We start from the raw sequence: 18,028 nt of genomic DNA, 5'->3' as shown, positions 1-18,028 counted from the left end.
TATTGGCAGACTTTGTCCATATCAAATAGAGTTTTCTGTTTGTTATAGGGGAGAACTCCTGAAATCTGAACAATCCATTAAAATTATGAGCCCTAACCAAACATAGATACCATTACGTTAGGGTAGTATACAAATATATAGCGTTGGTCTACACAGGATGGAGAAAGCAAGGAGGGTTCCTGGGCCCATTTTCATATGGTGCCCAATTCTCTGTTCTGCTCTAGCAGCCAATTTCCCTTCCTGCTAGTTTGGCAGACGGAACCTACAATACTTCTGTCATCTGCATTAGGCCCTGAGGAACTGTAGGCAGAACCTGTTTCAAGATTTGCCCATTTACCACAATAGAATCTGGAGAAGTAACGCTTGTTCCAGACCCATTGGATATCTTTCCTAAGGCCTAATGTTTCTGACAACAGCCCTGTGGTACATTGGTCTTGTTGCTTGACAGAAGTCCTAGAGGCCTCTGGCCAAAAGAGGTTTAAGCTGAATGACTAGAAAATGAGACGTTTGGTTGAGACATGTTGTTGTGGTAACTCTCGTTCTCCACATGATAAACACAGCTGTTCACAGTTGACATGTCTACACTTCTGATTCATAGGGCTTCACATACAATCTTGCTTTGGATCAAGCAAGAGTTGAGGAATTTAATGTAGACTAGGCTCTAAACCCATTCCAGCAGGGATGTCACTAGAGCATGGCCCATGGGGCATTGGCCCCCAATGAACTGCTCAGAGCCCTGAATCTCACCAGCCACCTCCCTCCTCCATGACCTCTCCCCAAAAGGAATTGCAGCCATGAAGGCACACGCACAGAGCATGGGAGAGAGCTCTTGGCCTCACCTGGCTCTCTGCTGATTCCACCTTCATAGGTGCTGTATTATAATATCAAAGATTGTAAAAAAAAAAACCCCGCAGTTATTCTTGGAAGGATATGATTGAGTTTAATTATCAAAGAGTGGGCTGTGGGGCTGGGCCTCTGAACTTCTAAGTACCTAGCAATGCATTCCAGAGCTGTCCAGATGAAAATACCTTTGCCAAGAGTACCTCCAAATGCAAGCCACTTAAAATACTGGCTGCAATCCTGACTAAATTATTCATCGGAAGTCCCATTGAAATTAATAGGGCAAGTTAGTCGTGACTAACTTGTCCTATTAATTTCAACAAGACTTCCGTTGAGTAATTTAGTCCGGATGTCTGCCCCTTTCATCAAAGCGAATGAGAATAACTCTAGAGAAAATTGGGTCAGGTCTGTAGCCAAGTCCACAACACACATACAAGAGTGTAATGAGATAGTTTTCTTTGGGGGAGCAGAGATAAATGTTGGAGGGGCTGGAGGGTTGGAGGATAGGCCACCATAAAGGAGTCTTCTGGCAAAAAATGTTGGGGGGGGGATGACAGAGCCATCATTTGAGCCATCATTGTGTAGTATTTAGAGTGTTGGACTAGGACTGGGGAGACATGAGTTCAAATCCCCATTCAGCCATGGAACTCACTGGGTGACCTTGGGCCAGTCATTTATCTCTCAGTCTAACCTACCTCACAGGGATGTTGTGAAGATACACATAACCATGTACACTGCTCTGGGCTCCTTTGAGGAACAGCGAGATATAAATGTAAAATAAATAAAATTGGGAAGGCACTACCACTGTTTTGCCTCCTCTTACTGTACCTTTGCATGCATCTTTTGGAGAACTCTGATTTAAAGATCAGATTAAGTATTGCTCCAAGACTTTCTCTAACATAAGTGATCTGTGGCTTGAAACTGGTTTCTGGTGTGATTTCCCCAACCACAGAGGCTAGAACGTTGCACTCTAGCTTACTGATATAACCCTGACACAGCCTTATTACAGTTTATATTTAAGACAGTTTAGTCTCACTGCTTTTGCTAGACCTAACTGGGCTGATGTCCAGGAACTTCAGTTTTAACTGGGTTGTTTATGGACCTTACGGATGGTTTAAGTAGTTTATGGATTTTAGCCACAGTGCCATTTACTTTGATTTTTTGTAAACTGACAAGTGTCATGTTCAGTATATCACAATGCAATAAATCAGAATATATAAAAACTTTGCATTAAAACTAATGGGTTGAGAGCAGCAATCTACTTTTGCAGCAAATGTTGCCATGTTCCCTGCTAGAAACCTGAAGTTATTGGTCTGAAGTTGCACTCTACAAACTACTTACTTCAGAACTGCCCAATGACTTTGCAAGATTGTTTTTCAGATTATGAGTTTTGTAAATTACAGCCATGCAGACTAATTCTGTGCACATTTTCTTGAAAGCCAGTCCTGCTGAGTTCAATAAGGTTTGCCCCCAAGTAAACGTGTATATCCCCAGGTTTATTCCCAAGTATTCACATTTATTTAGGAGTAAGAGCCAACGTAGATATTGTATTGGTGCTGACATGCTTGTACTGTCTTGCTTAAAGATCCCCCCATGGGATGAGGGCAGGGGATCTGGGTCATTGGTTCATAGGAGGCTGTCTTATACTGGGTCAGACTATTGGTCCATCTAGCTCAGTATTATCTTCCCTGACTGTCAGTGACTCCTCAGAGTTCAAAGAAGTCTTTTCCAGTCTTACGTGGAGACACTAGGGATTGAACCAGGAACCTTGTGCCCCATCCCCATCTGGACCATGGTGTAGAGGTAGGGGAACCGGACCGCCTCAGACTCCATGGGGACAAATTAATAACAACCCATCATTTAAAAGTCAAGCCAGAGAAGGTGGCTATTTGGTCCCTTGCAGCAGGGAGCAGAGGTGCAACTAGGTAATTTTGGAGTCTAGACCTGAAGGCCCCCCTGCTGCAAATTAAGCATCATTATGCTCCACTGGGCAACCACACCACCCAGGACAGACTAAAGATGGGGGGGGCAGGGGCTGTGGAGGCCCTGGACTTCATCCCCAAAGTCCAGGGGAAAGAGCGCCTCTGGCAGGGAGCACAAAACAGAGGCTGTGCTCTAGTTTTGCTTTCTCATTTATTGAGCTGGGAAGCAGGCATACGTGCAGCTCAAGGAAGGGAGGGAGGGAGGGAGGAGAGGCAGGCAGGGGGGCAGGTCCAACTTTGTGCTACAGTCAGGATCCTCTGCCCTCCTCTGCCTGCCCAGAAGTGCCACATCCTCCCACCATGTATGCCAGAGCCCACCCATTGTCTGTGTGGTGGATGTAGCATGGTTTTCCCAGGGTGCTTTTTGCGGTAACATACACAGTAGTTTCCAGTGTTGCTTTGCTGTGAGAGAGTGATTCTCAGGCCTCTCTCCCCTTCTCAGCATCTTCCCAGCAGATGCAAAACCACATCTGCATTCTTCCTCTTGCCGTCTTCTCTGTTCCCCCTTCTCTCCCCATTGGAATCTTTCCTGGGCTTCCCCCTTCACAGTTTGGAGAGAAGCCACATTTTCTTTCAGGAATGATCCAAGTTGGCCAAAAGATTTCACTTTCTCCCTTTCCGTCTCTCTCTATCCCACTCACACTTTGCCCGGTGCCTAGATGGTTGAACATTAACCCCTACTAACAAAGAGGCAGCTTTCAAAGTGGTGATTCTCTTATATTTAGCAGGGGGGATAGAGAGCAACATTCAGTCCAGCACAGCATCCTTACAAGGGCTGTTGCTGGTGTCTCATTTGCATTTCTTTTTGAATTGTGGGCCATTTGGGAAGAGGGAGCCTCTTTTTCTCATTATTCTTTTCTACGTAAATTACTTTGAAAAGGTTTTTGTTGAAAAGCAGCTTATAACTATTGATGGTACTGTATTTACCTGAATCCAAGACTAGTTTCCCCCCCTTTTGATATTAGAAATTGGGAAGTCATCTTAAATTCAGAGTCCTGTTCCCTTCAGGTAAATGCAAGTATAACCTGTATTTAACCTCTAATTTTTAAGGGAATCATCTTAAATTCAGAGTCACTTTCTATTTGGGTAATTATGAGTAAATCAACAATATTTCCATACTACTAGTTAACGGCTAATAATAATCTTTGGGAGTATAGTTAATAATGATATTTACTGACAGCTAATAATAATGTTTGAGAAGTATCTCTCTGTGTGATGAAGACACTGAGGCTGTTCTCACGACCAGCCTAACCCTGCCTGGGCTGACCCAAGCAGGGTTAGGCTGGTCGTGAGCAGCCGCGGAATCCTCGCGGATCCCTTTGATCCCTACCTGCCTAACCCTCTTAACAGACTCGGCTTTTAGCTGAGGTTAAGGGTGCTCTGCAACCTTGCCCTGGCTACTGGGTATTGTGTGATTCCTCGGGCTGTGTGCAGCCTGAGGAGTCACTGAGACGGGCGCATAGAGCTTCCAACTGAGTGGGGAATCCCCAATGCAACGCGCATGCCACGCATTGCATTGAGGGATGCCTGGAGGCTGGAACAACACTGATGGAGGAAAGTTTGGTCATTGGGGAGAAGGTAGGTTAAGTGCAGCCTTCCCCCCACCCAGAGCAATCGTGTGACTCACCCCACTGGCTAACTTTCTGCATAGCAGAACACCAGTGTTAGGGACCCACTGGGGCTGCTGAATACATTGCGGGCAACCCAGATGATGGTGTGCAACAGGGCAGTTGTGCAACAGCATCCACAACAGTTGTGCAACAGCATCCACACAGTCACACAGCTTTACTTCATCCCAATCCGTTTCCAATGGAAGTAGCCCTGTGCCTGTGTGACTGCATGGATGCTGTTTTAAGTCGTCGCACAACTGCCCTGTTGCACAACCCCATTGAGGCTGCCTGCAAATGGGTGCAACTGTCCTGATGACTCCCTACACCAGTGTTCAGCTGTGCAGAAAGTTGGCCACTGTTCCAGAAAGCAATTCTATGTGTTCTGAGGATTCTTCTCCTGTGGGATCCACCTTTGTGAGGACTGGCTACTCTAGGGGGAAACAGGAGTGTAATGAAAAAGCTTTTACAGATAAGAACTCTTGTGTCTACAGATTACTATATTGAATTTGTGAGAGCAGCCGCATACACCCAGCTTCTTCTAATAGCTCAGCCGCTTGTTTACAACTTGTTGCTGACAACTTGTTGAGAAGGCCCAGGGCAGAAAAACGGGGACTGATGAAATAATAAGCACTAAAGCAAATTGCAGCAGTGAGAGCCCATTATGAATTAGGACCATGGCAAGGTCAAAAGGGAAAGCCCCTCTAACGTTCACACCATGGTTCCAATCCGTATTGGGCTCCTGCAGCTCCTGTTTAGTAGAGAAAAATTAAGCATGCTCTAGTAAACTCTCGTAACATGCTCACAGCAACTCATAGTTAGGCTGTGAGCATGCATCTGTCAAATGCATGCCGTTATTGCATATGTATGTATGCATGCATGTATGTATGTATGTATTTATATTTTATACCACCCAGAACGTACGTCTCTAGGCAGTTTACAACAAAAATTTTGAAATCTGAATGTAGAATTTGGCTATCCTTGCAAAACATAGTTCTTTGTTTGTAGCCAAGGGTGTACGCAGCCTTGGATATAGCCTTGATAAACCATCCTTATGCTGAAATATTCTTTTTAATTCATGTGACTTGCATGGAGAAGAGACAAGACAGATGGCACCATTCCCTTCAGTGCTGCATTTGCACATTTCCAGTGCCATGCAAATCTGCACAGCAATCCAGTATTTGTTGCTCTGGTTGGAGGAGGAGGAGGACTAAGTATATGACTCAAAATAAGGGAGCTGATCTAGCAGGGAGGAGTGGTGGGCAACATCCACTTATTGCATTACTGCTATAACAAGTGATGCCCCACCGTCAAACTGCATATCATGCAGCAGCCAGGACTGCATGCAAATAGCCAAGTTAAAAAAGCAGCAATTGTGTCGCTCAGCTGTTTGGCAGGGGGAGGCGGAACTAAATCCAGCCTTGCCACTCCCCTAACAGTTGATTGGTGCTCTCACTAATTACCTAACAGGGCTCTGTGTGCACAGCCTCAGCAGCAGGATCAATCGAAGGAACTGCATGTTCAGCATCCGTTTGTACATGTGATCCTTCCTCCAGCTAGGGCTATGCATATGCACGCAGCCTTCGTCCTCGTGTGTATCGCCAGCGGCTTGACTAGGATGGATATAAATACCCTCTTGCTTCCTGAGTGAGATACTTATTATGCTTAGAAAAGGAATCTTCATAGCAGAGTCGGACTCTGTCTTCATTTAGAGTTTGAAGGGGCTGGTATGGCATAAGGAAGCTTTCCATGTTCCAGAGAAGGGATTTGCACTTTGGCTTTCTGTATCCAAATCCAGGATGCTGTATATACCTTTGTTTAAACTCAGGCCTGCCTCAGTCATGTCTAAAGCAGGAAGGGGCCATTTCTTGGGCAAAGGGGATAAGCATAGGAACATAGGAAGCTAGCTCATATTTTATTTAATTAATGTATATACCGCCTTTCCTAAAGTGGCTCAGGACACCTTTGATTCATCTAGCTCAGTATATTCTACACTGCCTGGCAGTGGTTCTCCAAGGGTTCAGGCAAAAGTATTTCCCAGTCCTACCTGGAGGTGCTAGGTGTTGAACCAGGGAGGTTCTGCATGCAAAGCAGATGCTGCAACATGGAACACTGGCAGCTGAGGGGTGTTACAAGCTCTCCACCTGTCTGTGGTTTACCTCCACCTCATCGCTTTTCTTCCAGTATCACTCTTCCCCCAAGAGGGCTCCCATACCAGGAGTAAGCCTAGATGGCAGGAAAGTGCCTGGAGATTGGGGAACATAGGAACATAGGAAGCTGCCATCCACTGAGTCAGACCATAGGTCCATCTCGCTCAGTATTGTCTACACAGACTGGCAGCGGCTTCTCCAAGCTTGCAGGCAGGAATCTCTCTCAGCCCTATCTTGGAGATGCCAGGGAAGGAACTTGGGGCCTAGATGCTCTTCTCAGAGCGGCTCCATCCCCTGAGGGGAATATCTTACAGCGTTCACACTTCTAGTCTCCCTTTCATATGCAACCATGGCAGATCCTGCTTAGCTTAAGGGGACAAGTCATGCTTGCTACCACAAGACCAGCTCTCTTCCCATGGCCATGGGATGGAAGCTGTGTAGTGAGAGTTCTTCTCCCTTTACCTGGGAGGCCTTTCATTCTAAAAATCATACACAAACACCTGCTTTATACATGTTTGTATAAGTTACAACACATGGGGCTAGACTCTTGCGTCCTTCTATGGGATCATTGGACCCAATGTTCACGTGTACATAGGCGCAGGAGAGATTTAAATGGGGGAGACAAGCTTTCAATGCAAAATATCCAAGTTTTATTAGAAGAGAATCAAAATATGCCCTCCTAGAGAATTAGCAAAATAAATCATTTATGTGGGGGATGAGGATGATGATGATAAGGGTGATTTTTCTTTTATTGCAATAAGGCTACATTATATAAACAAAATGAAGGATAATAAATAATACATGTGAATATTGGGAGAGAAAAAGGGGGAGAGAGAAAGAAAAAAAAATCCCTTAAACACAACTTAAACATAATAAGATACAACCAACGTGGTGGGAGCGGGGATAAGAAAAGTGGGGAAAACCACTTTCGTCAAGCATATGTTTTGTATTTCAAAGCATAAACAATTCAATACAGTTTGACCAAATAGCTGAGAATTTCTCTTCTTTACCTTGCTGATGGGGAAAAACCAGTTCAAATGCTGACAGGGAACACATATCAGTGTTCCAATCCAAACACTTTGGATTACGTAGGGGATTTGATAGAGCAAACTTGCTTTCAAGAATCATTAGCTCAGAAAAAACAGTACATTCAAACAGTGCAATTGAAATGAATGAGGTAAAACCGCTGAGTTCTGGGAGGCACTGCTCCTAGAGAGTCTATTTAGCACTTGGAATGGCTGGCAGTTTTGTAAATCTACTTGGGAATGGACCCTGGGACAGGCAGTCATGAAAAGGAGGAGAGAAGAGGATCTTATGGAAGGTGGTGAGGAAGGAGTCCTATCCAACAGAAATTGGGCACATTGGGTTCCTCTAGTTAGCAACAAAGGGAAGAGTATATCTTTCCTGTCTGCATAGCTTTTCCTTGCCTGGAATGAAGAGGTTGGAGAGCCTCTTGGCAAAGGAAACTCCAGGGACTTTTATTATTTATTGATTGATTTGATTTGATTTGATTTGTATACCGCCCTTCCGAAATGGTTCAGGGCGGTACATACAGCAGGCTTTACCACGGATTTACCTGGAGGCTTTAATGCAAACTCAAAGTTGTCCCAAAAAGCCGATGCAAAAAAATGGATGTTTTAACCCCAGATATAAATTGGGCTACACATTAATGCACAGTGAAAAACCTGAATTGTGTGTGAACTGCTCCCCGATGACTCGCAGGGATAAATCTAACCGATATGTGACCACAACCCCTCCGTTCCAGAAGAGACGTGAGTTAAAGGGCTTTAAAAGCCTCATGTGTAAAACTTCCAGGCAGCTGGGTTGAAATTTGTGATGGGCCAGCAGGGGCATAGCTAGGGGAGATGGGGCCCATGTTCACCCCTCTCCCCAGCAGCCCCTTGGAGTGAGGGAGATAATGAAGAAAATAGGGAGGGGTGGATCTGGGGGGCCCGGGTTCTTTGAGCCCATCCGCTCAATTATAGCTATACCCCTAGGTGTAGGGACAGTGGAGCAAGGGAGGATGGCCATCCCCTGGGCTGGGGGTGGGGGGAAACCCAGCCACCCAGCATTTACATAAAATGTTGACTGGGGAGGATGGGAGAGGGTCCGAACAGACCCTCTCTCGGGCAGTGGCCATGCCACTGTGTCTGACATCAGATGCAGGGGGCAGGGCCAGTACCAGGGATGGGCCCGTCAGCCCCTGCAGAGCTTCCCCAGTCAACGGTTCATGGAATTGCTGACTGGGAGCTCCATTCCCTGCCTTTGAAAACTGTGTCTTCAAAGCCGCAGTTTCAGCAGCAGCAGCAGCCGCCACCACCAGGATTACCAGTCTTAGTGACAATGCAAGTCTGAGCCGCCATTGCCACCACCTCCTCCTCTAGCCCATGCGCCAGCAGCAGAGCCTCCTCTTCCAGGGCAGGTGTTGTAAAGTTGAAACACAGTTGTAAACTTGAAATTGTGGCAATATACAAACGTCTTAAGAGTTGTTCGTCTTAACACAGAAAGTATTAGGGTGAGGACTGCCTGTACGGCCTATTAATTTAATTCCTCTCCGCTGATACACTCTGAGGTCTAGTGGAAAGGGTCCACAATAGGGAAAAATAACAAAGCTAATTGGGTTCTGAGTTTTTCAGTCCTGTCTTTTCCCAATACTGCCATTCATGTAAAAGATCAGGAATCGAACACTTCCCTTTGATGGGAGTGGGGAGGGAAGACTCTATGACAAGTGTCCAATTTTATGGGAGTGCTAAGTTGGAGGAATAACTGCCCTGTAGTCTTTCCCTCTTATTTTGGCAAGCCAGCAAGTAAGGTAATGAACCAGAACACCATTAATCATTTAGAGAGTATTTGACCTTGGCATCTTTGAAGTTCTGTTTCATTAATGAATGCTACTAAGGGGTTTCTATTTCACCCTGAGCCTCACATGTTCTTACTTTCAGATGTCATTTTAATTGTTTAAACCCTGTTAACATTTCAGCATGCCAACAGGTGAATTTTGCTCTCTGCTAACCTCTACTACTAAAAAGCATCTGCAGTGCTTGTGTTACCTTCCCAATTCATAGCCCACTTGGTTTTCTTCTTTCAAACTGTGCTATGGGAAGATCAAAGAATGAGAACAGTTCATAATGATCTCACACATTTCCACATGCCAACTGTTGAAGGCCATCTAATTACAGTTAGCAGGGAGGGAGGGAAGAGTTGTCTTTAGGTACCATGAAATTCTCCTGTACAGTCCCACTGGAAAAGAATGGGAGCTGTGCATGAGGACTTCAGCAGTCACTAGTAGAGGCAAAGTGGACTGGGACTAAGAACACCTTTCCCAATCAATGATGTGTAGCATTGATGATACATTTAGCAGTGAGAGGATGCTGTGGGGATGCACCACTACCTGCACTCTCACATAAGGACCTCTGGATCAAGACCATTTAATTTAGAATGGAAATGCAATGTTTTCCAATGGATACATATTAACCCAGCAGGCACAATTCAACCCAGTGTCTCCACATCTCTCCAATTTTATATATTTTAAATATATAAATTTTTTTTATTTGGATATGTGGTCACTTGACACACTGTTTTCTTTCTGTCTTTTCCAAACAGCTAATATGCCTGGCGATTATCCCAACCAACTTGGTGATGTGGTGGATTTTATTCAAGCCACTATAAAAAGACTGAAGAGGTCACCAGATAAACCTGCTCCGTTTTACTCCAAACGAGAAAGAAACCGGCAAAATGCATCAAAAAATACTAATAATTCCAGCAGCAGAAAGGGACGGAGAGGTCAACGGGTAAAAAACCGGGATTGTGTCTTAGCTGAAATACACTTAAATGTGACTGACTTGGGTTTGGGATACACCACCAAAGAAGAGATGATTTTCCGGTACTGTAGCGGTTCGTGCGAGTCCGCTGTAACCCTGTATGACCAAATTCTAAACAATTTGACCCAGAACAGAAAGTTAGCCAGTGACAAAATAAGACCGCAGCCTTGCTGCAGACCTATTGCTTATGATGATGATCTTTCATTTTTGGACGATGACCTTTCAACATACCATATACTGAGAAAACATTCCGCTAAAAAATGTGGATGCGTCTGACGTCCTTTTGTGTTTGGACATTGCTATGGTATTGCATTCCTGCTAAAATGGCAAAGAAGGGACCAAGGCTCCCAAGGAGATGGAATGATGGCTTAGGATGAAGGAAGAGGACCAAGCATACAGGACGGCAGCAGTCGTGGGAGCCTGGTTGGTTGAAATCCAGCACAGGATAATGGGAGAAGATGCAACCGTTGTTGGGGGCTTCTTGTCTGTACAGGAAGGCAAATAATAGGCATCAATGCTCAGGGGCGGAGATCCAGGAGGGATGGAGGTTAACTACACCATTTGCTTTGAGGTGATCCACCTTTGGCAATACTTGGCTAGGCAGGTGCTTAACAACACAACCTCTGTTTGATCATTTGTCTGGCTTTTTGCATTTCCAGTTACAGAATTGGAAGCAACCACCAGCTACCCCAATGCTAACCCCAATATATGGGCACAATTTGACTTTGACTTTTAAGAGGAGGTGAGTGGTAGTCATCTATGGGTTTCATGACTTATGGGCTACCAGACCATAATGTTCCAGAGAATATAGCAAAGGGGTGGTAAAGTCTGAGTTAGCACTTAAGACACAAATGCATTTATTGTGAAGGGTACTTCACGGCCATGGCCACTGCTTTCCCCCTCTTCCTGCAGACTTGTCATTCCTTGCTGTCTATTCCACCAAGGCATGTGGCTCTGTCCCAAGCAAGCCTATTCATAAGACCTGTGTAATTTGAATAGATGCAGTATCTCTGTGAGGCACACATTTACCACTGGGAACAAATGAAGCAAAAGCAGGGTAGGCAGGAACATGGAAAGAAGTTAAGCTACAAGGCGGATGAGAAGGCAGTCCCAGCTGTAGAAAGTGAAAGTAGAGGATTTGAGAAAGAAGAATGATGTCTGTTTGTGAGGCAGCACATGGGGAAGCTTGTGTTTCCCATGCTCTCACACACACACGTTTCTCCATAGGTGGGTCGTTGTTTAAAGCAGCATGTTTCAAATGTCCTACGCTCAAGCAATCCTTCTACATTAATTTGTCTGCCAAGAGAGTCATGCGTTGCACAGAATTCTGGGGCATGAGGGTACACTCTCCGTTCATGCAGGTTGCTGGTCAGCCCTGTTGGGCCTAGCTGTCGCCTTGTACAAGAATGAGCCTTAAAATTCACTCATGACTTCCCTGCAGTTAGTAGGTAGGCACTAACGGTAGGCACACTCTTTGGTAATGGTAATGGTGGGCACACCCTGAGGGGAAAGTTGTCTGCCATTACTAAAGTTCTCACTGATTTTTACCCTTGATAGAATTCCAAGGAGCTGCAGGAATACTGTTTAAAAACCCTCTAGTTGAAAGGGTTTCTGTCAAGAGTACCTATGAGAGCGGTTTCTTCCAGTGCTCCCAGGGTAACATGAGAAGCCCTAGACCATGCCAAAGAAGCCCATGCTGCAACTCCTCCCCTTCCAGTCTTCAGAAAATGGCACAGAAAGGAGCCATAGCTTGGACGCCTCCCACATGGTACATGGCCATGCATGTCCACGGGACTTTTCTGGGGAGGGTAGGCAAAAGCTGTAAGCCTATCTCCACTTACCTGGGAGTAAGTCCCATTGAATTCAGTAGGACTGGCTCAATCCAGGGGAAGCAACTTCCTCTCCCTTGCTCCTCACCGCTCTGGACGCCCACGTACTAGGCTTCTCAGGTTACCTGGTGGCCCAGGAAGTAACAACACTGCTGAAGCTCCCACACCACCAGAGTAACTTGAGTACCAGGCCTCAGATGTGAGCAGAAATATTTTTAGTATATTAGGGACAAGTCAGGAATGGTTTTCACCCAGCTGAAGTTCTGCATGGCTTTAAAAGCTTTTTTTTTTTTTAACCCTATTCCAAAGGGACAGCTGATTTCTGAATTCAATCCCACTTTTTTTTCAAGACAGTGATTACTTAGAGTTCAGGTCATTCTGATTCTCTGTGAATAGAAGTTGTGTTTTTAATCACTTGTTCCTGCCTAAGCTATGCCATGGAAAAAACATGTGGATCTTTTTTTCTTTTTTTTGGTTTACAAAAGGACTAAGGTCATTTACTTAATTGCATTTCTATTTGAGGTCGTCATGAGCGAGCAGAGACTACTTGATGCAATGCATCCAGTCAGAGACAAATCTAGATAAAAAATATTTATTGAGATTTAAGTTATTATGATGAATATTATTATTTATTACAGTTCGGTCAGGAGTTTCCTTTCCTTTATTTATTAAAGCGTCTTTCTTCAAAACAGGTGCCAAAGTTATAATGAGACAGTGAGGCTGGGAACAAAGGTCCATTTTAAAAAAGTATTAAGAATTAATAACAGGAAAGCAAACATGTAACAAAAAAATCACTTACTTTACCTTTTGAATGAGAAGAATCTCAAAACCAAAAGCCCTGTTCTGCAGTACTTCTACTCACTACCACCACGGTGTTCTGCTCAACCACTGCACTCTCCTACCAGCTACAATTTCTACTGAAGTCAGACAGAGCTGTTGAAGTCTTAAGACACACAGATTTAGACCAGTGCACTGCAAGGCCTTGGGGCCAGTGGTGGCTCCTCTAGGTTGCCAGAACCTCCATTGGCTATAGGTATGGCACCCTAATTAACTGTTTGTTAGGCCTGTGAAAAACTTCAGCTGAAGCCAAATACTCTCCCCTGGCCAGTGCAGAGGCGACCATGCCCACCACACAATGCTGCACTTTCCCCAGTGCTGGTGCAGCTCCTTTAGGGGAAACAGAGCCCTGTCAAGCCACAGCACCATCTTGGAAGGCATGCATGGGGCAGTGGGAAGTGTAGTCCTTCCCAGTGTTTTCCCCATAGAGCTCTATGGGGAAAGTGCTGGGAAGGACTACACTTCCCAGCATTCTGTGTGCACCTTCTTAGATGGCACTAGGGCTTGACAGGGCTTTGTTTTGTTTATTGTCCACCCTGCCACCCAGCTCTGGGGAAAACACAGCCTTTAGAGAGGTCAATGCAGTGGAAAATGGCTCTCACACTGAAAGGTTTTTGCCAAAGGAGCCCCTGCTTGAAAAATAGTGAAGATCACTGGTTTAAATGGTTGTCTCAATCCAGCAAGGGAGATCTGCCTGCAAAAACAGGCTTATGCATATGAAGGTAATGCAGGTGCACCTTTTGTCTGCATTCACATTGTGATGCTCAATTCAGAGGACTCACCAAAAGAGCTGGATGTATCTGTTGATAGAGATGTGAATGAACATTCCCATCCAGGGCCACAAGTTGTTGCATCTGACTTAAGTGGATTAGGGCCCCCATCTTTAACACCCACAAAAAATGCTCTTATAACATGTAATATTAGCTAGAATAAGAAGGGAGAACCTAAGTGCCGCTCCTATTAATTTCAGCAGAAGTAAGTATATGTTCACACCATGTCCCACTTAAATTCACCTGCCAGTTTCTCAGTTTGGGCTGGATGGCCCCAATCAACACATCCTTTGAGCAATTTTCTTCTTTGGATGGAATGCCAGCATTTTCTCTTACACCTGATTATGGTGGCTGATATGACCGGCAGCCCCCCCCCCATGGACTGTAGGGACCCATCGAGTCCCAACTTAAAAGGGGGCAACTTCAAAGGCAGCCCCAACAGCTGTGCTGCAGCCCTGGTGGGTCCCTACCATTAGTGAAGGCTGCTTGTCTTGTCAGCCAGCATGGATGAAACAGGTTCACTGGGAGTTAACAACTTTAAAAGATAGTGGCTGACATCCGGGTGAACACTGCACTAGTGCAATGAACAAAAATGCACACCCATGCAAGAGGGTCACATAGCTGGACCGATGTGCAACATCACTCAGTCTCTGGCACTCTTGATTTGCTTGTGCAAGCGTTCCTTGCAACATATATGAACTGAAGAAGAGGTTTTGCAGAAGGAGGCGTGCCTTGGTTGTGCAGGCGCATCCTCTTGCACCAGAACAACACTACTCTGTAACGTAAGTCCCCGAATTAGCAGAACTAACTACTGCAACGTTCTTGCACTAGTGCAGCCTTAGACTGGATGTCAGTATAATACTTCTACGACCCTGATGAACAGTATAATATGGCCGGGGAGAGTTTATATATATTCCAATGGGCCTTCTTTTCCACCCTATTTTGAATGCATATTAGATACCCTTCATAGCCAGTGTTGTATTGCTGCTATTTGGTTTTTATCAGGTGTTTTTTTCCCCTTTCACCTTGTCTTTTTAGTACATTCTGTAGAGACACACATATGTGAAGCTGCCTTCTTGTGAGTCAGATCATTGGTCCACCTTGCTATGGTGGCTGGCAGTGGCTCTCCAGAATCACAGGCAGAGGGGAGTTGGTCTTGTGGGAGTGAGCATGAATTGTCCCCTTAGATAAGCAGTTTGCATTTGAATGGGAAACTATGTGTGAGCGCTGTAAGATATCCTCCTTGGGTGATGGGGCCACTCTTGGAAGAGCATCTGCATACGTTCATGCAGAAGGTTCCAAGTTCTCCCTGGCATCTCCAGATAGGGCTGAGAGAGACTCCTGCCTGTAACCTTGCAGAAGCTGCTGCCAGTCTGTGTCAATACTGAGCTAGATGGACAAAAGTCTGACTCTGTATAGGACAGCTTCCTATGTTCCTATATCTTTCCCAGCCCTTTTTCTGAGATCCTTTAACTGGAGATTCCAGGTGTTGGATCTGGACCATCTGCATGCACAACCCATGCACTACCACCAGGTTATGGCCCCTCCTAATGAAAGTTAAGAATTTAATCCTTGCTCAAGGAATTTAATCCTTGCGCCGTAATTTGCAGCATGTCTCCATAGCCGCTGCTCAGAACTTTTGCACTAAACTGGAAGTGAGGCAAAGCACACTTAGGGATGCTTGTCTCTTGCCCACAAGGACCATGCTGGTGCTTTAATTGCCATCCCTCACTCCTCCATGTTGATGGCCATAGGCAGATGAGAAAGAAATGCAGATATAAAGGTAGCCCTCGTTATTCATGGGGGTTCTGTTCTCGCCTATAGGTGCAAATATGGAAACTGCAAATAATGAAATTTTACCCCTATAGGAATCCATGGTTTAAGTTCCTTAAGCTTTAAAAAAGGCCAAATAAAGAGAAATAAAGGGAATAAAGCACAATACCTTGCTCTCCAGGCCTCCAGCTCGCCAGCAACACCCTCCAAAACCAGAGTTGCACCTAGATAATTTTGGAGCCTGGACCTAAAGCCCTTTGGAGGCCCCTCACTGCAAGTTAAGCATCATCCGGGTGACCACACCACCCAGGACAGACAGGACAAGAGGATTCGGGCGGGGCCAGGGCTGTGGAAGCCCTGGACTTCGGCCCTGAAGTCCAGGGGTAAGAGCGCCTCTGCCCAAAACCCACAAATCCTTCATTGTGTGTGTGTGTGTTTGCGTGTGTGTGTGTGTGAATTTTTGCCAAAAATCTTGGTGGAGGGCGGTTTGAAAAAGGAGCCACAAAATGGTTCCTTGCTGCAAAATGGTGGCCAGAAATGATATTGGAAGTCATTTCCGGCCACCCAGAAACCATGGATAGGCAAATTTTGCCTATTTTTAAAACCGCGAATTAATAAACTGGGTCTCTTAGACCCAACCACAGATACACAAAACCATGATCCATAAGACTGCAGATAACAAGGGCCAACTGTATGTGCTTTGCCGGCAATGGCTGATCATGAAATATAAACATGAACTGGATGTGCTTTCCATGCTTCTCTTTCTCTCCCTGGTCAAAATTGTCACACAGACAAACCCTGAAAAGGAAATGTTCCAAATTCTGATGCATTCACATATCCAGAATAGTTTTATCTAAACTAGCAGTGGAACACTGGGTCCCCGGGTGTCTCCACACTGCAAAGCCAGTGTACACAATGGTCCCACAGTAGGGACCAATTAATTCTATGCATCTGGCAGAAATTCAAAAGAGTGCTCTTTTGTTGTGGCTAGAGCATCCATTTCTTTACAATTACTTCACCCTGGAGAAAACAATCTGTAAAGGGTATTGAGTACTCCTTCCCAAGATTCCATGGGATTAGAGGCTCAAGCAGAAGAAAACCAGGATTGACCAGTTCTGCCAAAAACTATAGTATACAAACAGCAGAGAGTGAATTCTCTAATTTGGAACAAAGCATGAAAAATGAACTCTCAGCACCCTTGAGTCCTGAAATGAAAGATGTATGCTAACACAACCTTAAGCTAAGTGGAACTAATATCACTTAATTCTGCACATTCGCACTCATGCAAATTACTGTAAATTTGCAGAAGTACTGCAGAACTGGGAACACATTTATCTTTGATTGGAGGGGGGAAGAGGGGAACCCCTATAATATTTGAAGTGCAATTTCTATCCCCTTTCCTGCATTTTTTTTTAATACTGCTGATCTCCTACAACCATAACTGACTGCAATCCAAAGAAAGTTCAGCATATTAAATCACAATGAATTGAGATTAAAATTCAATTGATTTCAGGGGGATTTAGAGCCAGTTTAAACACAATGTCAGGCATGTTTTAAAGAAACTTAACCATGGATGTTCCGTGTGATCTTTATCATGTATAACCTGGGTCACGGGCACCTGAGCATGCAACAATGGAGATCCTTGGGCAAGAGTGTATTATGTTGGTAGCCAATGGGTCAGGATTTAAGCAGTGGCCCAGTTTACATAGGATGCTAAGTGGACAGAATACCAGATGGGCATTTCTTTTCTTTTTAACACTTCCAGCATCATATTTGAACCAAACTCTTGGGGTGCCTCCTTTCATCTGGATTGCACCCCCTGTAAGCAGCATTTTACACTCATGCTTGTCTTTGACCCATTTCTTATCTTATTGCTCCAGATTGCTACCTGTTCCTATTGGAATTAACTCCCATTCAGTTCACTGGGGCTTAATCCCAAGTATACTTGCATAGGTTTGCAGCTTTAATTGGATTGGCTATACACTAAAGGCAAATGAACCTCTTTTAAATGAAATAACTAAAGTATTTATATATTTTGGTGAAGGAATGCACAATTCAGCCAGCATTCTTTGGTATGCAAGGACTGCATTATGAGAGCACAAGAAAACATGCATTTAAAACTTTGTGTAGCAAAAACCCTACATATATCGAAAAAGACACCAAGGATGCATCCAGACCAGTGCTCTAGTTGCATTTCACTTCCTATCAGTTTTGTTGATCTTTGTGGTGAATCTTCTTTGTGGGTCAGATCTTTGAAGTTTCCTGTGAAAATCCCATTGTTTTCAATGGGTGGGACTTTAAACACTTGCTAATGCTTTTGTTTAAATAAATGGAACCCCATTTGGCTGGATTGTGCTCAAAGAAAAAGACTGACATTGAAGGAAGCATGGTGGCATAATGGCCAGAAAGATGGACAAAG

General features: G+C 44.7%; 1 protein-coding gene across 2 annotated transcripts in view; it reads left to right on the top strand.

The window, feature by feature from the left end:
* Window positions 1-12,881, top strand: part of GDNF (glial cell derived neurotrophic factor) — a 103,124-nt gene extending 90,243 nt beyond the window's left edge. For both annotated transcript variants that reach the window (XM_053289718.1, XM_053289717.1), the window contains one exon: window positions 10,183-12,881. In XM_053289718.1, the coding sequence (XP_053145693.1) occupies window positions 10,183-10,676 (494 nt within the window). In that variant the 3' untranslated portion in view covers window positions 10,677-12,881. The remainder of the gene's footprint in view (window positions 1-10,182) is intronic.
* Window positions 12,882-18,028: the final 5,147 nt, after the last annotated feature.

The sequence above is a fragment of the Hemicordylus capensis genome, chromosome 2, assembly GCF_027244095.1.
Source record: "Hemicordylus capensis ecotype Gifberg chromosome 2, rHemCap1.1.pri, whole genome shotgun sequence".
Taxonomy (NCBI): domain Eukaryota; kingdom Metazoa; phylum Chordata; class Lepidosauria; order Squamata; family Cordylidae; genus Hemicordylus; species Hemicordylus capensis.
Note: the sequence above shows the minus strand (reverse complement) of the source record. Positions and strands in the feature narration are given on the sequence as shown.